The sequence below is a fragment of the Phyllobates terribilis genome, unplaced genomic scaffold (assembly GCF_046119375.1).
Source record: "Phyllobates terribilis strain yellow unplaced genomic scaffold, ASM4611937v1 Scaffold_11__3_contigs__length_659146591, whole genome shotgun sequence".
NCBI classification, from domain to species: Eukaryota; Metazoa; Chordata; class Amphibia; order Anura; family Dendrobatidae; genus Phyllobates; species Phyllobates terribilis.
The window spans coordinates 346,245,275-346,267,625 of record NW_027362771.1 but is presented as its reverse complement, the minus strand read 5'-3'; the positions used below and the strand labels follow the sequence as shown (position 1 = coordinate 346,267,625).

The 22,351-nt window shown below is 40.6% G+C and overlaps 1 protein-coding gene across 4 annotated transcripts in view; it reads left to right on the top strand.

Moving 5' to 3' along the window:
- AP3B2 (adaptor related protein complex 3 subunit beta 2) overlaps window positions 1–22,351 on the top strand; it is a 127,152-nt gene that overhangs the window by 77,664 nt on the left and 27,137 nt on the right. For 2 of the 4 annotated variants that reach the window (XM_073652851.1, XM_073652854.1), the window contains exons 17-25: window positions 1,628–1,758; window positions 3,362–3,473; window positions 4,204–4,363; window positions 5,141–5,330; window positions 6,900–6,972; window positions 10,125–10,231; window positions 10,363–10,594; window positions 14,149–14,233; window positions 14,356–14,453. In XM_073652851.1, the coding sequence (XP_073508952.1) occupies window positions 1,628–1,758; window positions 3,362–3,473; window positions 4,204–4,363; window positions 5,141–5,330; window positions 6,900–6,972; window positions 10,125–10,231; window positions 10,363–10,594; window positions 14,149–14,233; window positions 14,356–14,453 (1,188 nt within the window). The remainder of the gene's footprint in view (window positions 1–1,627; window positions 1,759–3,361; window positions 3,474–4,203; window positions 4,364–5,140; window positions 5,331–6,899; window positions 6,973–10,124; window positions 10,232–10,362; window positions 10,595–14,148; window positions 14,234–14,355; window positions 14,454–22,351) is intronic. The other 2 variants (XM_073652855.1, XM_073652852.1) reach the window with 1 other exon arrangement.

Genomic DNA, 22,351 nt, shown 5'->3' with positions numbered 1-22,351 from the left:
GAATCTCATTTATGGCAGCTTTCAGAAAGTATGCACTCCCTATTGCTCTCCCTATACAGGAAGCTGGTGCTTCCCATAAGGATGCCTTTGGAAGGGGTTTAGAAATGTTAAAAAAAAAAGGTACAATAGAAAATATTGAAAGAACAAACAAATTTCTTTGGAATAAAAGTTATTAATAAAATTAAAACTAAATTAAACTACAATTGAATACTTAAAAAGTTCCCTTTATCTACATTAACTCTTGATTCAAATGTTTCAATATTTTATTTTTTACTATCTGCATACTAGCTGTAAAATGGAAGCTAGAAGTAGAAGGGAAGTTAGTATTGCTTTGTTTTTATACAATTTAACAACATTTGTGAGTATAGGAATAATTTTAGAAATATCATCAAATTTGAGTGTCATCATTACTGCTTCCCTCTCTTGCAATATGGGGAAGAAGCAGTAGTGTTGAACTGTCCTAATGCCTGTAATAGACATTAGCTCGTTGCCTCACTCACCGGCATCTGCACTCTGTTTTAAAGTTATGAATCATAAGCTATGTTGCGGATGAGCAGATTTGCATTTTTGTATTTTTTTTATTTTTATCCCCCCACTAGTGATTTGTATAACCCAAGAGAGTAATAATTACATCTGCTTTAATACTTGCAAGTTAAAAGTTTTATACCACTTTTAAAAGTTATCCTCTATTAGATAGGGGATATCTTACTGATCACTAGTGGTCCGACTGCTGGGACCTCAATAGATCTTGAGAACCGGGCTCTGTAGATCCTTGAAGCATAACTACTGGTATGAAGAAAAGCCCAAACACCCAGAGCATATTAAACCACAATACATTTTTATTAGTTAAATAAATTAAAAAAATAATTATATTAAAACTAAGTGCTGCTATTTAAATGCAGGGGTATATAGTATACATTTACACCAGATATACATAACATAGTAGTGCAATTAGCACCTAGTAAGACTATGAAGTGACCATTTGCAGTATAGTTAACTTAATAAATAATGATACATTTATATAAACCAGGTCCACATGACATATAACAGTATAATTAGTAACCAAATTAAGGCTTAAAGTGACTGTGCAAGCATAGTATACCTATAAAGTTAAGGTTATAATAGATGAGGCACTTACATGTAATGCTGCTGGTTAAATGACTTCCCCGCCTCCCCAATTTGCGTTTCGCACTTTCTTCATCAGGGGGCGTGTAGATCATTGTCTGAATGGAACAGTGGTTGAGTATTAACACTTCCATTCCATTTACTATCCATGGTACTGCCAAAAATAGTCAAGCACTGTACTTGGCTTTCTCTGGCAGTCCCATAGACAACAAATGAAGTGGAGGTCGAGCATGTGCACCTCCGTGTTTTCGGAGTCGAGATCTGTGTGGAACTCCTAGAGATCAGTAAGTTATCCTCTATTCTATGCACAGAGGATACATTTCATTTGTAAGAATACACCTTAAAAAAACATAGTTTAAAAAAAATTGCAGCATGTCTTTGAAAATGCTCATCACTGTGCCGCTCTTGTGATTTCTATAAATAATGTAATAAGCGAGGTTGTAACAATAAGGATATTGAATATGTAACTAAAAGGAATAATCCTTTTCTCTCCTGCACACAGATCGGGATCACTTTCAGTTGGGCTCGCTTTCTCACTTGTTGAATGCCAAAGCTGTTGGGTATCAGGAGCTACCAGACTGGCCAGATGAGGCTCCCGATCCATCTGTGCGCAACGTGGAGGTGAAGGAAGCTGTGCGTGCTAACCTGAGTATATAGGGATGTAGGCAAAGCCCATTGCTATCCCCCCTGCTTTTTATCCCGCATAAATATCTGTCCCTTTCTAGCTACTTGCTCTGTTTTGCTGCTCTGGGCTATAGTTTCAGACAATCCTTTTAGTTTTCATCCATCAATGCAGTCTGTAGTATAGGGTATTTTTAGATTTGATAGTGTAACATATTATAAATCAACTATTTTTCCTTATATACAGGAAGAGGAGGATACTGAGCCCACAGAGTGTCACATCAGCCTGCTGGGGGAGTGGAAAGAGGTGTCACTTGTGTGTGATTTAGTGTGCCCTTTTCTCCACTTAGCCTTCTCTTTCTGTGTGCAGTGACCTACATTCTCGCCTCACTACCTAAGGCTGAATTCACAAATGTAATAAACGTGTCCCCAATATAGTTCAAGGGAACATCAAGATTCTACCAATGAATTTACCTCTTTATTCCTTAGTAACTGAATTACTTCTACGTGAAATCAGACCTAAAATGCATGGATGTCAGCCTGCTGTTAAATGCTATGTGCCCTTATTGCTGATTGTAGCCATAGGCTAGGTTCCCACGGTGCGGCTGCCACATATGACCAACAGTCATACCCACCTGCGGATACAAATAAGTGCAAGCGTATGCATTCACAATCAAGTGCTACCTGCAAAACTGTGCGCTTATTCGCCCCTGCTGATGGGCAAAGATTTTGGCTGTATGCAGTTGCTCAGCGTGTGTACGCAGCCTTACACTGCACCTATCCTTTCTGCTTATGCCATTTTTCCCTGCTTAATTCAAATTGCATATTGCAACAATTGTTTTCCAATATCTTAATTGTTGAATTGTACTTATTACCTAGCACCATTCTTTTCTCTTTTTATAATAGATTTTTCTGTACCTTGTTCTACCCTATAACTAATTGCTACAGCAATACTGACCATTAATAACATGCTTATCATTGTAACACTACCAACCTGATACTCTCCAATGAGTGAAATAGACCTAGAGGCCACAGTTTATAGAGGCCAGGAGTTACAATTAGACTCGTTTGTTTAACCAGCAACAGATCAATGTAGGATAGAGAACAGACAGAAGCTCCATTTTCAGCAATCTGTCATCACATGGTCTCGTAATAAGAATGTAATATCTAGATACCATTATTTGCAAATCAAAGGTGACCACAGAAATTACATTTTGAAGGGATCTGTTGGCAAAAATATGTGTTACAGAATCTCAAACAGTGTGGAAGACAAGTTTTCCAAATGCTGATTTGTCAGGCCTCTCCTTTTTGTTTATTAGAGGTGCCTGGTAGTCACTATTGACTTCTTGCTGCATTGAAATACTGCAACCTGACCGTGGTCGACCCGACCATGCATATACATTTAGGAATTGGGGCATGGCATGTTATAATTCAGTGGAAACACTTTTTACTGAACTAGTATTTTGATTTTTTTTTTTTTTTTTAATTTATTTTTCTTTTTAGCGTTATATTTTAATGGACAAGTGAATCACAATAAAACTGAATTTTGTCTGCTTTGGAATGCTATTTGTACTTCACCTTTCCTTGCATATAGTAATTCAATTGACTCTTCCAGGTACCTGAATGGACTAAGTGCCCAAGCAGAGAGAAGAGGAAAGAGAGGGAGGAGAAACCATTCTATTCTGATTCAGATGGTGAATCAGGACCAACTGAGTCTGCAGACAGTGGTAAGAGACTAGTTAAAGGGAACCTGTCAACAGGTGTTTGCTATTCCATGTGAAAGTATCATGATGTAGGGGAAGAGACCCTGATTCCAGTCACAGTATGTGTCACTTTCTGGACTGTGCATTGTATTTTCAATAAAATCACAGTTTTATCTGCTGCTGATTTATCAGATCTCTAAATGCTGAGCTCTGTATAACCCCGCCCACACCGCTGATTGGCAGCTTTCTGTGTGCACTGTGCATAGGCAAAAAGCTGACAATCTGTGGTGGGGGCGTGGTTATACAGAGCTCATGAATGTGGAGGTATACATGACAGCGGGTTTACTAGTCCTCTAGTGATAATCTCCTGCTGATAAAACAGTGATTTTATAAAAACTACAGCAAGCTGACCAGTAAGTGATACATTGCTGGAATCAGGATCTCTGCCCCTACATCACATTGCTCTCAGATTCAGTAGCAAAAACCTTGTGAAAGATTCCCTTTTAAAAGGCAACACTGTTATTACTCATTTTAATCACATGTGAAACTGTTGACAAAGAAAATTGAGAAGCTGAACATTCTTAATAATGTCTATTTTTCTTTGCAATAGTTAATGTCAGCCCTTTTTGTATGTTTTTCTTTAAGGTAAACGTATGCACATTACAGAAGATTAGTTCAAATTATTAATTTTCCATATGTACCATGAGTATTTTTTACATATGCTGATAAATGCCTTATAATATTTTTATTTCAGAACCAGAGTCAGTCAGCGAGTCAGAGAGTGGTGAGAGTAGCAGTGGTAGTGGTTCAGGGTCTGAGAGTGAAGAAGAGGAGGAAGAGAGTGAAGATGAAGAAGAGTCTGAAAAGGAAGAGAAGAAAAAGGACAAGAAGGATGAACTACAGAGTGAGGGGAGGTACGGAGAAGTGTTAGGGCTTGCTCACACTGGTTTATAACACGGCCAAGTGCTGATATGATTTATCGGATAGCACTCGGCCCAATGTTATACTATGGAGCAGTGCTGATTTGCGATTTTTTTTCTCATACCGATTTGGCATGAGAAAACAATTGCGGCATGCTGCGAGTGCATCCAATCATTGGATCACATGCACCCATACAAGTCTATGGGTGCGTGTGAAACATCGGACTGAACTCGGATGTCATCCGAGTACAGTCCGGAATCCGAGGACACAGAGAATGGAGGAGATGGAGAAATTACATTCTCCATCCTCTCCGCACTTGTGCTGTGATTCTGCGAGAGAATCGGATCTCAGTAAACTGACACTCGGCTCAATCTCTGACAGCGTTTGAGCCGAGTGTCATTAACATAATCGGCCCGATTCTCTTGCATAAGAGAATCGATGGCCGTGTGACCCCGGGCTTAGAAATATAAGCAAGAACTGATCCATGCTTATTAGGACCCTAAATAACACTTGAAGCATGTGCCCATTTTACATGTAAGCCCATTGAGATATAACACACTTTTTGGAACCTTAACTTTTGTTTCTTTAACATCTGCAAAGGCTGAGGAGAGGTTCAGTATTGTGTTTTGCTGCCATTGCCATTACAGGGGACCATTCATATAATATCTCTATTTTGTTTGGGAAAAAAAAGTAACAGTTAAATAGGTTTGCATGTAAAAAAAAACATTAAAACTGATTAGTCAGTAAAGACATTCTTGATCAATTGACAGTGAAGAAAGTGATCGGGATCAAAGATCTACAACAAAAGGGAAGAAAACCCCAGTGAGGAAATCAAAGAAATCGGCATCAGAAGAAAGCAGCTCAGAGAGTGAATCTGAGAGTGAATCTTCTTCAGAAGAGGATGACGAGGAAGAGGATGAGAAAGAACAACCACAGCCTGAGCCTAAAAAGAAAAGGCCTGTAAGTCTCTATCTTAGAAAACTAATCTGGATGCCAAACCAGACAACCTAATGTACTCAAGCCATAGAGCAGTCACCCAAAACTAATACCGACCACAAACCAGACCCCTAAATAAACACAGATCTGAGACCACATAAGTACATATTAAGAACAGAAACTCTAAACTCTGCCAATACTCAGCTCTCCTTATTTTTGCAGTTTTCAGTCCTTTTCACTTCTGTGTTCTTTTATAAAGCACTAAGACTTAGAACTCATTCAGACATCAGTTTTCCCGTACGAGAAAAATGGTCCACGTTTCATCATTCTTTTCATCAGTTTCATCAGATTTTCATCACAGTGTCATCAGATTTTATTCAGTTTTTCTCTGATAGGAAAAAAAAAGTTTATCAGCCCTTGAAAAATGGACTGCACATGGATGACGTCCAAGTGCTGTCTGATTCTTTCATGGATCCATAGACTTGCATTGATGATTTTTATACGACATTCGGATCAATATTGGACATGTCTCAGCCATGTCCGAGGAAAAAATCAGACATGTGAACTATCCCATAGACTATTATAGGTACAAGAGCTATCTTTGAAAAACAAGGATAGAATGCGTATGGGAAAAATTGATGTGTGAATGAGACCTGAGTATGGGAGAATTAAAAAAGACATTTCACCAAATTTTAAGGTTGAACTGGACACACGATGTAATAGTGGCTGAAGAGTAGAATAAATCTTTTTTTTTATTTCACCTTTCCATTACAGAGGTATTAGAAATCAATGTATTTGACACCTAATGAGTTAACTTTTTTTAAAAGTCAAAGTGACTGTTATCAGACAGATTTTGTTTGAGGCGTGTACTTCTTCTCCCTGTATGATGCTGACCAATCATAAGCAGGCAGCCACACTCAAAAGAAAGAAGAACACGCCCAACCCTAGGTTAAAGCAGTTTTCTCAGTGTATGAGGTGTAATGACACAGCTTTGTTCTTCTGGTCTAATCTCATCCATGGTTAGAAAGCATAGATAACGAACACCTTTCAGATAAGGTCCCTGTGGGGGGAGGGAAGCACAGCTGAGTTGAGCTGTGTCACTTTACAAGTACTTCTATCAGCCCCACCTCATCTCTTAGCACTGTCAGCTGTATTGTCCCTCCCTCACCCAGCCTGTCTGGACATATCTCAGTAATCACATTTATGTCTGTTGTGCTCAACTTGTAATCTCTCTGCAGTGAGAGCAGAGCAGGGGGTCATTACATCTCACCCAGGATTAGTCCAGAACAATTTGTGAATGAGGGTAATATAATATTTGCATGTAACTGAACAGTGGACCCTCAAATTCAATTTTACTGGTGGTCCCTTCACACCCCACTCACTGTTTATTAGGTCTCTTCTTTTTCGAAGAGCCTCCCAAATACTATTGGAGAGTTGAGAAGTATGATTTAACATGATGTAATCTGAGTTCCTCTGAAATAGGTAAAGCTGAATTTAGTGACACTTTTATCATAACAGATCTCCAGTGTATAGGATTTCAAATTGTCAAGGAGAGAATATGTATGGGTGACATGGCTTTCTTTCCCTACTCAGTCTGTACCTTCCAAACCAGCAGTGAAGCAGTCCAAGGAGACAAAAGAGATGTCTTTACTGGATCTAGATGACTGTGAGTAAAATCTTGACATATGGATAGTTTCACTGGTGTTTGTATAAGGTTATGTACACATGATGTATTTTTCAGGTGGATTCCACCTGAAAAAAACACTGAAAAAAAAAACACTAGAAAGAATTAACATAATGCACAGTAATGTAAAAATGACTTGCTGTGCATATGCTACATCTTTTATCACTTCTTAGAACCACTTCAGGCTTCAAAAGTTGGGAAGCTGTTAAAAGAAGTAGCACTACAGGAAAACCAGCGCTGACATTTTCCTGAAGCATCTTCATTTTGCAAGATTCAGCGGGCACACCAGTGTGTAGAAAATGCTGTGTGCACATACCCTAACATAAAATACCTTTTCTATAAACCTCAGTGCAACACTATGTTATTTAATATTAGAAATACTTTTTCTTGCAAATAGAATATATGCTGCTTGAAAAGAGTTTCCACAAACTTCACTCAGAAACCATTTAATGATTCTCGTGATAGAAGGTGGAAAAAGTTCCATGAAGCGTAGACTTTTTTATATTATATATAGGGGCTTCTTAACATCCAACAAGCAAAAAAGATGTTTGTTTTTTTTAATTCTAGATGACTGTCACTATTGCTTGGTATCTCATTTTGGACCTCTGAACTACACATTTCCATTTCTCATTGGTAGAATGATCAAATATTGCAAAATATTGTTTTCCAACACATAGTAATGTCAGCATAGACCTTCAATTCTTTATAGCAGCAAATAGAGACAAAGTCTAAAATAATGCACCGTGTTAGGGTCTGTGCACACATTGCGGTTTCGGTCACGTATTTTCTGAGCAGATTTGTCACAAAACCTGAAGGGTTTCCTGATGCCAGCAAAGTGAATGAGAATCCTGAAGTCTCATGTACATGTTGCTTCTATTTTTCTTGCAGATTTCAATCATACTAATGTGTGGGGAAAAACGCATCAAAAACACATGTATTTTTCCTACAACACATCAGTATATGCAAATACCGAATGTGTGCACATACCCCAAACCTCTATAAAACAGTTGTCAATTGGCTCATATTATGCTCTTTTCATGCACAGCATTTTTGTAAAAATATGGTATGTGGCATTTTTAACTGCAGCCTGTTGTTACTTTAATATAAATATTGTTCGTTTTTTTTTTTTTAAAGCATTTAAAGATGCTGTGTGTGAACGAAGTGTTAGGGTATGTGCACACGATGCAGAAATGAAGCAGAAAATTTCTGCATCTCCCTGGCAGAAAAAACGCATGCAGATTGTGCATGCGTTTTTCCTGCGGAATACATGCGGATTCACATGCGTTTCCGCATGTGGATTGACAAGCGCTTTCCAGGCGATTTTAGCATCACTTGGAAAGTGCTTGACAACTAGGTCACACTATATAAATCCATGCAACCGGCATGGATTTATATAGTGTGACCCGAGAGAGTGGTAAAAATAAAAAATAAATGTATACTTTACCCTCTGATGGCCCGCGCTGTCCTGCTCAATCCGTTCTCCCTCGCCGGCAACTTTGAATTGAAAGACCTGCCGACGTCAGCGTCACGTGACCCGTCACATGACTCTGACGTCAGCGCAGGTCCTTCAACTCACTGCAAAGTGCCGGGAACCAAGCAGGAGCGGTGCGCGGGCCGACAGAAGGTAAGTATACATTTATTTTTTATTTTTTTCTTGTTTTTACAGCTTTTTAATGGTACCTGGGTGTGGATGAGACTCTCCTCTTCTCCACACTCGGGTACCATCCGCACATTAAAACGCGCCAATAGCGCAAGTACAAATGCAGTCTTGCGGAATTGGCGCGTTCTAATGCAAGTCAATGGCGGCGAAAACGCCGCGTTTACGCAAAATTAATTGACATACTGCGGATTTTTGAGTGCAGCGTATGCGCTGCGGAAAAATCCGCATCATGGGCACAGCACATGCGGATTTCAATTGGGGAACATTGCTGCCCTTCTACCATGCGTGTTTAATGCGTTTCCGCTGCGTTTACGCAACTGCAAAAACTCTCCTCCACACCCAGGTACCATTAAAAAATCTGTAAAAAAAGAATAAAATAAAAAATAAATGTATACTTACCTTCTATCGGCCCGCACACCGCTCCTGCTTGGTTCCCGGCACTTGCAGTGAGTTGTAGGACCTGCGCTGACGTCAGAGTCATGTGACGGGTCACGTGACGCTGACGTCGGCAGGTCTTTCAATTCAAAGTTTCCGGCGAGGGAGAACGGATTGAGCAGGACAGCGCGGACCATTGGAGGGTAAAGTATACATATATTTTTTATTTTTACCACTCCCTCGGGTCACACTATATAAATCCATGCCGGTTGCATGGATTTATTTAGTGTGACCTAGTTGTCAAGCACTTTCCAGGTGATGCTAAAATCGCCTGGAAAGCGCTTGTCAATCCACATGCGGAAACGCATGTGGAAACGCATGTGAATCCGCATGTATTCCGCACTAAAAACGCATGCACAATCTGCATGCGTTTTTTCTGCCAGGGAGATGCAGAAATGATGCAGAAATTTTCTGCTTCATTTCTGCATCGTGTGCACATACCCTAAGAGGGGAAAAAATCCTTTCGCTGGCCTCATTCTGATTTTTGTTTTTGTTGGTGGGTTTTCATACGAGAGAAAAACAGACTGTTTTTCATCAGTGTGCTAGATTTGATTTTCATTCATTTTTGGTCCGTGTGCCAATTTTTACCATCAGTGGCGCATCCGTTCTTCTCATGCGGCAAAGATATCTAAGCTTTTCCCACATATTAAACTTTTAAAAAATGGACAGTACTCAGGTGACACATGGGTGGCATCTGTGTGCCGCTCATTTTTCTTTTATGGACTCACTAATTTAAATGGGTGACTTTGATCTGTAACTTGGATCAAAAACAAACACATCTCTCTGGTTTTTGTGGACACTTGGTCCTCAAACATACTGACATGCGAATAGCCCTACAGACTATAATGGGTACTTGTTCTATCATCAGTGAAAAACACGGATAGAACAAATATGTACAAAATGCATCTAACAAATACAGCAATCAGAATAAATCCCTGAGCCCATCTCCAGCAATATAATACAGATACCCTGTCATATTATTTCATCACTTTATGCAAACTCCTTAACTAATGTAACATACATTTTTTTTGTTTTATAGTCTCAGTGCCGTCTGCCCCTCTTACAGCTTCAGGGAGTATTGTCTCATCCAGCCTAGTGACTGACCTTGAAGGATTATCATTAACGGACACCTCTCTAACCCCCACAGTGAGTAACATGGGGCTATATCATGGTGGCTTCTAATAACCCTATTAAAATAAAAATGTGCTATTCATTTATAATGGTCAGTTTATTCTATTCCACATTTTAGTGTTTTAGTATTTCTATCTCCCCCTAAGGTAATCAGTCCTATATTTTCATCTGGTCGCACATTCGAACTGCTACATCGAATGACAGGAGAGGGCCTGTCTATGGAATATATATTCAGCCGCCAGCCATTTGCACCTGATCATCGGATGGTGTCTGTTCAAATAAAGATCTCCAACAATACCGAGAGTGAAGTGCGAAGTATCCGCACTAGTGAGCCTAAGCTGCTGAGCGGTATGAGGATGCAAGAGTTTCAGGAAATAGGTAAATAGTTTGTATTAGTTTCAAAAGGTTTTGTTTTTTTTGCAGTATTGATGTAATAGTCGTCAAGAGCCATCCAATGGGCTATTGTGAAGATTCCCACATAAGGATCACACTGCCAAAAGAGAAGATATTAATCACTAAGGCTATGTTCACACACGTGTTTTTTTTCTGCAGCTAAATCTGCTGCAAATCTGCTGACAACTTTTCTCTGGCAGGAAAACAACTGCATCAAAAATGCAGGTTTTGATGCGGTTTTTTAGCATTTTTTTCACTGTCCTTCTGTCTCTATTCATGCATGTACATAAAGTTGTGTAAAAAAAAATCTCATTCTGTTTTTGGCATAGTGGGGAAGGTGAATTGTTCAGGAATAGTTTAGACACTGGCAATGCATTGAGTTTGTATGACACTATTTGCTTTCACACTATGGGGTCTGCCATTCAGTTTGCACAGGCATTGTTCAATTTCATACCTCACTGGGCCACAGGTATTGTTCAATTTCACATGTAGGTCAGCTAATGTTTACACTTACGCATCACTAATTTAATTAAACTCTCCCAATGCAAACAACCATCTCAGTGACCAAGACAAGATGGTTAATCACAAAATAGAACCCATATTTTGCCATCAAAAATGCTGGAAAAACGCTGAAAAAAAATGTAGCTGCGTTTTTTGGTGCGTTTTTCAGCGTTTTTTTTCCCCATCCATTACTTCCTATGAGTGAAAAAACGCTGAAAGAAGTGCCATGCTCTATTTTCCAAAAATGCAAACAAGGCAGAAAATACGCAGCAAACAAAAAGCAACATGTGTGAACCGAGAACTCTGGTTTCTCATACGCTTTGCTGGTACTGCAAGACGCAGCTGAAAATTTGCACAAAATCTGCTGCAAAATATGCAGCAAAACACAACTTGTGTGAACATAGCCTAATACGAAAATTCACTTCAGAAGTACATCCTCATGGGAATGTATTCACATTGTAATAAAAGAATACTTCAAAAAAGTAAGTATGTATTTATTGAGGTATCATGGAGACAAATCAAGGGCTCTTTTTAGTATAGATTGTGTTAGGCCACTTTCACACGTCCTGATATTTCCAGTACTGGAAAAAACAGTACCGGAAATATCAATGTCCGTGTGTATGTGTGTGTGGAGCGAGTGGGCCCCTGAACCGTGGTGACCTCACTGAGTTCAGCGCAGTTCAGGGGCCCGCTCTTTGCAGCGAGTCATTCTCCTCAAGCCACCGCGCACACTGATGAAGAAATGTCGATCAGATGGATTACGGCATGGGACACTGTCATCTTCGGACAGGCGAAGGATATTGTTCTTTTTTATTTTTGGTTTGTTTAAAGGGGACAATGGCTTCAGGGAATTAGGTGTAAAGGTAAAATGTGTTTTTTATTTCATTCTTAATTTTACACTCTATGTGGACAGAGGGCTGACTACAACTCTCAACATTGTCCCTTGCTCACGCTGATCGCAGCGCAAGCAGGGGACAGTGATGAGAGATGCCTTCATCACCCAGCGCCTGGGAACAGCACTAACTGTACCGCTGATTCCCAGGTGTCGGTACGTGTGATATGGATGCAGCACACGTTTGCCCAACGTATGCTACACACGGACACTGATATCTCCGGTACTGGTTTTTGCAGTACCAGAAATATCAGAACTTGTGAAAGAGGCCTTAGATGGAGACAAAAAGATCTCTGGATTTATTTTAGGAAGCATCAAAGGGATTGATCACTGTAGTCCCGATTCATCAAGACTGGCAATTTCAGGCTGGTCAAAATGAGGGGGCCTGTTGGAGTGCGAGGGTCTCGATTCGTTAAGAGGCGCGTGCCTCTTAATAAATCAGCCAAGTCACAAAATGGCGTGTGCCTCACCACAAATCTTACTCCAGTCCCCACAGGAGTAAGATTTGTGACCTAGAGAACATTGCCATTTGTCATGAATACTATTTTGCACCCATCCCGCCCAAGCTCCGCCAACTTTGTGGGAGCTGGGCAAAAATGGCGTGAAGACACCAAAGGTCGCAAAATGTTTGCGCAACCTCGCGTTGCACAATATTCTTTCCACTTTTCAAAGCTTTTCAGGGCTTATATGTTTATTTTCACAAATTTGTTGAGCTTTAATTTTATGGCACATACTAATATATAAGATTTTTTTTTTTTTTATAAATTGTAACTTGTGTATTAGTGCAACCTTCCCCACAGACTGCACACCACTCCTGCTTTCAAAATGGCAGTTCATGGAACGCTTCTCAGTTGATTTATAACCACGGGAAAGTTGAGCTGAATTTTTCCATCAGAACAAGCTCACTGACAGCTCTCAGTTAACTCATTTCGCATCCAGCAATATAAAGTGTAATGCAGAGGCTATCAGCGGCAACGGGTGCAATATTTTTAATAACAACCAATTGCCAAATAGTTTTTTGGCCTAAAATCTGTGCATTTAAGTAAAAAAAATGCTTACAATAATGCCCATATCTTTTAATTGTAAAATAGTCCTTTAGTGAGTGGCCAATGTCATTTGGACAAACTTTGCATAAATCAATAGTACAAGTGAATGTAAGTGAATATAAGAATCTTTGTAAAGTATATTGTCAGAGAAATCTGCTTCCTACCCTTCATCCCATTACTCTTGCCTCATGAATCATGCACTCTGAAAAACAGCTCAAACCCATCTTGGTCAAAGTAACATAGACTGCCAGCATAATGAGGTGTCAAATTATTTAGCCTATTATATCCTGCAGAGGGGAAGGAGTAAAAGTAGTGAGGAGGACTCAACGCAGTGAGAGGCCGGGTAGACACGAGCAGGGCGTGTTGCGGCTTTCAGCAAATGTATTTCACCTCAGTGCTGGATGCACAGCCACACAACTGAGTAGTACTGCTGTATAATATTTTGCATCTTATTGCTGCATTTGTCTGTGTGTTACAGAGAAAGAAGAGTAGGAATTCATCTCTTTCTGAGTGCTGTGTAGACATCATAGCAGCTAGTTTCCACCCACTAGCTTAGAGACAACTGAAAATTAGAGATAGAGCTTGCAAAGGGGAAAACTCGCAAATAATTATGGGCTATAGGGCATACAATGGCCAGAAATTGGATTATTCAAGAACGCCCATGATTGTTTATTCTGAAAACTTACCAGAAATGAAGGGGACTAGTGTTGAGCGAGTATGTTCTATTAACCCTTTCGCCGAGTACGCTCGGGCCGAGCTCCGAGTATTTATAGCTGCTCGGTGATATGGTTGAATCGCTCCCGTGTGCATGATTTGCAGCTGTTTGACAGCTTTATTACATGTGAGGAATGTGTAAGAAATATACATTTCTCACATGTAATAAAGCTGTCAAACAGTTGCTAATCATGCACACGGGAGCGATTCAAACATATCACCGAGCAGCTGTAAATACTCGGAGCTCAGCCTGAGCATACTCGGCGAAAGGGTTAATAGAACATACTCGCTCAACACTAAAGGGGACACTTAAAGAAGCTGTTGATTGGTGTAAACATTCACTTTTAATTATATGCAGGCATCAACATATTCATTTTTTTCTACAGAATCATTGCCACCGGGTGAAACTGCCACTGTGATAATGGGCATTGATTTCTGTGACTCCACACAAGCGGCCAACTTCCAGCTCTGGTGAGAACATATATTTGTAAAAATTATTGATATTTATTTTTGTAAATTCTAAGTTTATCGCAATAACCTTGCTAATCAGAATGTAAAGAGATGTAGCATAATGTAATATATTTATTTTTCAGCACGCACACACGCCAGTTTTATGTGTCCATCCAGCCACCAGTGGGAGAGCTAATGCTTCCTGTGTTTATGAGTGAAAATGAGTTCAAGAGAGAGCAGGGTGAGTGAACGAATGTGTGGAGAGATTACAGACCGATCAAATACTAAATAATGGAAAACCTATTTTCCTTTTGCTTTCCAGGCCAACTGTATTTTATGATAGTTTTCCATTAAATATATTTCATACTCTAAGGCTAAGTGCCCACGAAGCAGAAATGCTCCGGATTTTTTCCGCATCTCCCTGGCAGGAAAAACGCATGCGGATTGCACATGCGGATTGCACATGCGTTTTTCCTGCCAGGTAGAAGCGTTTGTCAAGCGTTTTTGCATTTCTGCATGCGGATTATCAAGCGCTTTTCCAAGAAATTTTAGCATCACTTGGAAAAGTGCTTGACAACTTGTTCACACTATATAAATCCATGCAACCGTCATGGATTTATATAGTGTGACCAAGTTACGATGCTGCAAATGCAGCATCAATAGTAAAAAAAAAAAGAATAAAATGGTGAAAAATAAAAAAAACATTATACTCACCTTCCGATGGCCGCCCGGTCTCCTTATCCGATGCCTTCAGCGGCTCGCGGTGATGTAAAAGGACCTTCCATGACGTCATTTAGTCATGTGGCAGGTCACGCGACCGCCGACGTCAGTGGTCGCGTGACCTGTCGCATGACTAAATGACGTCATGGAAGGTCCTTTTACACCACCGCGAGTTGCAAAAGACACCGTACAGGAGACCGGGGGCCATCAAAAGGTGAGTATAATGTTTTTTTTATTTTAATTCTTTTTTAACTACAGGTACTATGGTACCCGGGTTTGGAGGAGAGTCTCCTCTTCTCCAGACCCGGGTACCATCCGCACATTAAATCGCTTAATATCTGCATGTGCACATGTAGTCATGTGGATATTAAGCGATTCAATGCAAGTCAATGGCGCAATTACGCTGCGTTTCCGCAAAATTAATGGACATGCTGCGGATTTTTCCGCAGTGATAATCCGCAGCGGAAATTTCCGCAGCATGTGCACAGCGCATGCGGATTATCATTGAGGACCATGGGGCAAGTATTACCAATCGTTTTTTAAGCGTTTTCACTGCAGAAATTCCGCGGCAAAAACGCTTGAAAAACGCATAGTGGGCACACAGCCTAAAAGAAACATGCAAAATGAAACTATTATGTAGGTAAGAAATATTATGGTACTTCACAGACATTCCTTGATTAGGCTATGTTACCAATGTTTGGTTAGGCTATTCTTTTATTGAAGATGCCGCTTAAAGGGGTTCTCCAAGAAATTTAATAAAATAAATAAAATACATTTAAATATTACAAATTTTACTGAATACCTGTATTTAGCAAAAAATTAGGAAAAAGGTAAGCTTTATATAGTGAACTGTCAGGATTTTTGTATATCTCAGCTGCCATCTATAGCAGTTTCCCAGCTGTGACGTTGAAGGACGGTTTGCTTAAAGATGTCTACTGGAGGTATCTTGAATGCGCATTCCTGTGTTCACTGAACCTCACAGGACACCACGTAGGAGTGGAGCAGACTAAAGCAGAAGAAGATGACCTTTCTTTAGCTGACTGAGATTGAACATTTATCAAAGTCAACCTGACAGGCCTATTGGAGGGCAGAAGGACAGAGCTGCTGGACAAGCAATGCAAACTGTCTTTTGCCAGCCCGGGCATTTCTGCTCAGTAAGTTTGACAGAAGTAAAAATGTATGTATCGTTTATTCCAGCAGCTCCATGCCGTCCTAGACTAAATCTGTCAGGCTGACTGACTGAGATATACAGTACAGACCAAAAGTTTGGACACACCTTCTCATTTAAAGATTTTTCTGTATTTTCATGACTATGGAAATTGTACATTCACACTGAAGGCATCAAAACTATGAATTAACACATGTGGAATTATATACTTAACAAAAAATGTGAAACAACTGAAAATATGTCTTATATTCTAGGTTCTTCAAAGTAGCCACCTCTTGCTTTGATGACTGCTTTGCACACTCTTGGCATTTTCTTGATGAGCTTCAAGAGGTAGTCACCTGAAATGGTTTTCACTTCACAGGTGTGCCCTGTCAGGTTTAATAAGTGGGATTTCGTGCCTTATAAATGGGATTGGGACCATCAGTTGTGTTGTGCAGAAGTCTGGTGGACACACAGCTGATAGTCCTACTGAATAGACTGTTAGAATTTGTATTATGGCAAGAAAAAAGCAGCTAAGTAAAGAAAAACGAGTGGCCATCATTACTTTAAGAAATGAAGGTCAGTCAGTGCGAAAAATTGGGAAAACTTTGAAAGTGTCCCCAGTTGCAGTTGCAAAAACCATCAAGCGCTACAAAGAAACTAGCTCACATGAGGACCGCCCCAGGAAATGAAGACCAAGAGTCACGTCTTTTTCTGAGGATAAGTTTATCCGAGTCACCAGCCTCAGAAATTGCAGGTTAACAGCAGCTCAGATTAGAGACCAGGTCAATGCCACACAGAGTTCTAGCAGCAGACACATCTCTACAACAACTGTTAAGAGGAGACTTTGTGCAGCAGGCCTTCATGGTAAAATAGCTGCTAGGAAACCACTGCTAAGGACAGGCAACAAGCAGAAGAGACTTGTTTGGGCTAAATAACACAAGGAATGGACATTAGACCAGTGGAAATCTGTGCTTTGGTCTGATGAGTCCAAATTTGAGATCTTTGGCTCCAACCACCGTTTCTTTGTGCGACGCAGAAAAGGTGAACGGATGGACTCTACATGCCTGGTTCCCACCGTGAAGCATGGTGGAGGAGGTGTGATGGTGTGGGGGTGCTTTGCTGGTGTCACTGTTGGGGATTTATTCAAAATTGAAGGCATACTGAACCAGCATGGCTACCACAGCATCTTGCAGCGGCATGCTATTCCATCCGGTTTGCGTTTAGTTGGACCATCATTTATTTTTCAACAGGACAATGACCCCAAACACACCTCCAGGCTGTGTAAGGGCTATTTGACCAAGAAGGAGAGTGATGGGGTGCTATGCCAGATGACCTGGCCTCCAGAGTCACCAGACCTGAACCCAATCGAGATGATTTGGGGTGAGCTGGACCGCAGAGTGAAGGCAAAAGGGCCAACAAGTGCTAGGCATCTTTGGGAACTCCTTCAAGATTGTTGGAAGACCATTTCCAGTGACTACCTCTTGAAGCTCATCAAGAGAATGCCAAGAGTGTGCAAAGCAGTCATCAAAGCAAAAGGTGGCTACTTTGAAGAACCTAGAATATAAGACATATTTTCAGTTGTTTCACACTTTTTTGTTAAGTATATAATTCCACATGTGTTAATTCATAGTTTTGATGCCTTCAGTGTGAATGTACAATTTTCATAGTCATGAAAATACAGAAAAATCTTTAAATGAGAAGGTGTGTCCAAACTTTTGGTCTGTACTGTATGTTCAATCACACTCAGCTAAAGAAAGGTTATCTCCTGCTTTAGTTCGCTCAACTCCTCTATGGTGTCTTGTCAGGTTGAGTGAACAGATGAATGCGCGTTCACGATATCTGAGAGAACGTTGCTCTCACCTGACGTCTATCTCAAGCAGACGACTTTACGCAGCCTGTCACATCTGGGAAACTGATGGCAGCTGACGTATTTAAAATCCTGACAGTGCATTAAATAAAGAGTAACTGTTGTTTTAATTTTTATTTAATAAATTTATAGTACACATAAAAATAAGAATCTTTGTAATATATATTGTATAAGATAAATCTGCTTCTTTCTTTGCCAGGACTGATCTTTTATTCTCAAAATTCTTAATTTTTGGGTAAAATCTGTATTCAGTGAAAACAGATTGTTATATTACTGAGATAGGAGATGGTAAGTACTAGTGATAAGATTCTATGAAGACCAAGTGAGGGAGATCTCTGCCTCTAGCCCTTTCTCCCTTTTACATAGAATCTCATCAGTAGCAGCTGCCATAGCCTATCTCAGTAATGGGAAAGTCTGTCTTCACTGAGTACAGATTTTACCTGAAAATTGAGAATTTTGAAAACTAATGATCAGTCCTGGAGGAGAAAGAAGCAGGTTTCGCTGATAAGATATATTACAAATTTGCTTATTGTCATGTATACTATTGATTTATGAAATAAGAAATACAGCAAAGTTGTAATGTAGCTCTTTTTGTTGGAACCTGGCAGCTCTTAAAGGGAATCTGTCACCTGGTTTTTGCTATGTAATCTGAGAGCAGTGTAATGTAGAGGCAGAAACCCTGATTCCAGCAATGTGTCACTTACTGGGCTGCTTGCTGCAGTTTGGTAAAATCACTGTTTTCTCTGCTGTAGATCTAGCAGTTCTCTGAATGCTAAGCTCTGTATTATCTCGCACACATCACTGATTCTGTTTACACTGTCAATTGGCAGAAAGCTTGTATTCAGTGGTAAGGGTAGGGTTATGCAGAGCAGGAGGACTACATTGCAGGAAACAACTAGTTCTCGAAGGCCACGGCCCCACTATCAGTATTTGGTTAGTATTTTTTCTCAGCAGTGGAAGCCAAAACCAGGTGAGGAACAATCAGAGAAAAGGTATAATAGAAACAAGTGCACCAATTCTGCATTTATCACCCACTCCTGGTTTTGGCTCCCACTCCTGAGAAAAAATACTGACCAAATACTGACCAAGTGCTGAAAGTGGGGCCGTGGCCTAATGATCATCTCCTGCTGATAAAACGCTGATTTTATTGAAACTGCAACAAGCAGCCCAGTAATTGGCACATCACTGGAAAAAAAGGACTCTGCCCCTACAACATATTGGTCTTAGATTAAATAGCAAAAACCTGGTGATAGATTCCCTTTAATAGGGCTTCTACAGATAGGCTTTGTACAAGCCACTCTGTGTCCAATGCAGGGATCTGGACTTACGCAGGGCCTATTGGGTTACGTTCATAAAGTGGCTGCTGGCAAGTGGAGCAATGTGGCAGATAACCTGTCTCGTTACCAGGAGATTAAAGTAAGGGATAGAATAGTGAGGCAGTCAGGTAAACAGGAAAAAGAGACAAGGTCAGTTGCTAACCAGGAGGACACACAAAATAAAAGCGCTAGAGAAAGTTATAGACCAGGGTAGTAACAAACTATAACTGGCAGCTAGAAGTACCTCCAGGAGATTTAAATTGGGAGTAGCCTCACCCAAGGCTCACCAGAGGACTGATTACAACAGATAATGTAAGGAGTACACCTGCATCCACCAGTGCTGTTGGCAGTGCAAGCACGGTGCCACCCAACGACAGAGGCAGAGGTTGTGGGAAGGTTTAGACTCGGACAGACTAAGTGTATTAAAAAAACTTGCTGTTTTTTACATATATTAGTGTGGTTTAAAGGGAATCTGTCAGCAGGTTTTTGTTATGTAATCTGAAGATATGTATGCAAAAACGAAAAATCAGGAGTTTTTTGGTAAAGGTTTAGCAAAATATTTTATTAAACACTTAGGACAAATCACATAAAAAAGGAACAACCCGGCACCAAAGTTAGGCAGCATATATAAATATGTTCATATTACTACTATTAGAAGGTAAAAGCCACAATGGAAAAAGTGCAGCAGTGCTTATTCCCACATGGGATAATTGTTTAAGTGCTGCACACGACAATCAAATCCAATAGTAAGTTCATTGTCTGTGCAAAATGGTATAACAGTCGTGTCAGCACATCAACCTATAGAAAAATGCACTAAGTCATAATATTGCACTCTTACCCATTGCTGAAGGTAGCAGCCCAACAAAAAAAATCCCCAACGCACGTTTCGCGTGGTGTATTTGACAGCTTCCTCGGGGGGAATGCTTAAATGGACCTTCCATGCCTGTTTAAATGTGGTCAGGACCTATGGTCACAATGGACCCATCATATCATGGTATATCGGCGCATGCGCACTGCGCCCTGTGCGTCAGCCGCACCGCCCACAGCCATCAAGGTAACCCGCGCATGTCAGGAAGACCAGGGTAAGTTGCCATGGCTCCGAGACAACACGCAGGCTCCATGGAGATGCCGGGGGCAGAGCGGGGACATCAGACAGCGCAGCATGCACGCGCACACCATTTAAAGAATGTTTATGACAAAATCTAATACAGTACAGACCAAAAGCTTGGACACACCTTCTCATTTAAAGATTTTTCTGTATTTTCATGACTATGAAAATTGTACATTCACACTGAAGGCATCAAAACTATGAATTAACACATGTGGAATTATATACTTAACAAAAAAGTGTGAAACAACTGAAAATATGTCTTATATTCTAGGTTCTTCAAAGTAGCCACCTTTTGCTTTGATGACTGCTTTGCACACTCTTGGCATTCTCTTGATTAGCTTCAAGAGGTAGTCACCGGAAATGGTCTTCCAACAATCTTGAAGGAGTTCCCAGAGATGCTTAGCACTTGTTGGCCCTTTTGCCTTCACTCTGCGGTCCAGCTCACCCCAAACCATCTCGATTGGGTTCAGGTCTGGTGACTGTGGAGGCCAGGTCATCTGGCGTAGCACCCCATCACTCTCCTTCTTGGTCAAATAGCCCTTACACAGCCTGGAGGTGTGTTTGGGGTCATTGTCCTGTTGAAAAATAAATGATGGTCCAACTAAACGCAAACCGGATGGAATAGCATGCCGCTGCAAGATGTTGTGGTAGCCATGCTGGTTCAGTATGCCTTCAATATTGAATAAATCCCCAACAGTGTCACCAGCAAAGCACCCCCACACCATCACACCTCCTCCTCCATGCTTCACGGTGGGAACCACGCATGTAGAGTCCATCCGTTCACCTTTTCTGCGTCGCACAAAGACACGGTGGTTGGAACCAAAGATCTCAAATTTGGACTCATCAGACCAAAGCGCAGATTTCCACTGGTCTAATGTCCATTCCTTGTGTTCTTTAGCCCAAACAAGTCTCTTCTGCTTGTTGCCTGTCCTTAGCAGTGGTTTCCTAGCAGCTATTTTACCATGTAGGCCTGCTGCACAAAGTCTCCTCTTAACAGTTGTTGAAGAGATGTGTCTGCTGCTAGAACTCTGTGTGGCATTGACCTGGTCTCTAATCTGAGCTGCCGCTAACCTGTGATTTCTGAGGCTGGTGACTCGGATAAACTTATTCTCAGAAGCCGAGGTGACTCTTGGTCTTCCTTTCCTGGGGCGGTCCTCATGTGAGCCAGTTTCTTTGTAGCTCTTTAATGGTTTTTGCAACTGCACTTGGGGACACTTTCAAAGTTTTCCCAATTTTTCGCACTGACTGACCTTCATTTCTTAAAGTAATGATGGCCACTCGTTTTTCTTTACTTAGCTGCTTTTTTCTTGCCATAATACAAATTCTAACAGTCTATTCAGTAGGACTATCAGCTGTGTATCCACCAGACTTCTGCACAACACAACTGATGGTCCCAATCCTATTTATAAGGCAAGAAATACCACTTATTAAACCTGACAGGGCACACCTGTGAACTGAAGACCATTTCCGGTGACTACCTCTTGAAGCTCATCAAGAGAATGCCAAGAGTGTGCAAAGCAGTCATCAAAGCAAAAGGTGGCTACTTTGAAGAACCTAGAATTTAAGACATATTTTCAATTGTTTCACACTTTTTTGTTAAGTATATAATTCCACATGTGTTAACTCGTAGTTTTGATGCCTTCAGTGTGAATGTACAATTTTCATAGTCAGGAAAATAAGGAAAAATCTTTAAATGAGAAGGTGTGTCCAAACTTTTGGTCTGTACTGTACCTAATGAATATATGGATAGTAATCTGAAGATAGCAGGAGATAGGGGCTTAAATACAGATTTCAGTGATGTGTCACTTTTTTGACTGAGATGTTGTTCACTTACAATGAAGGTTTTATCGCCATGACATTATCACTGCCCAGACTACAGCTCACAGGACTGCTAGACTGACCATGCCCGCCTCTGATAAGCAGCTCACTGTGAACAGACAATGTACATAGAGAGCTTGAATTGGGCGAGGGCAGC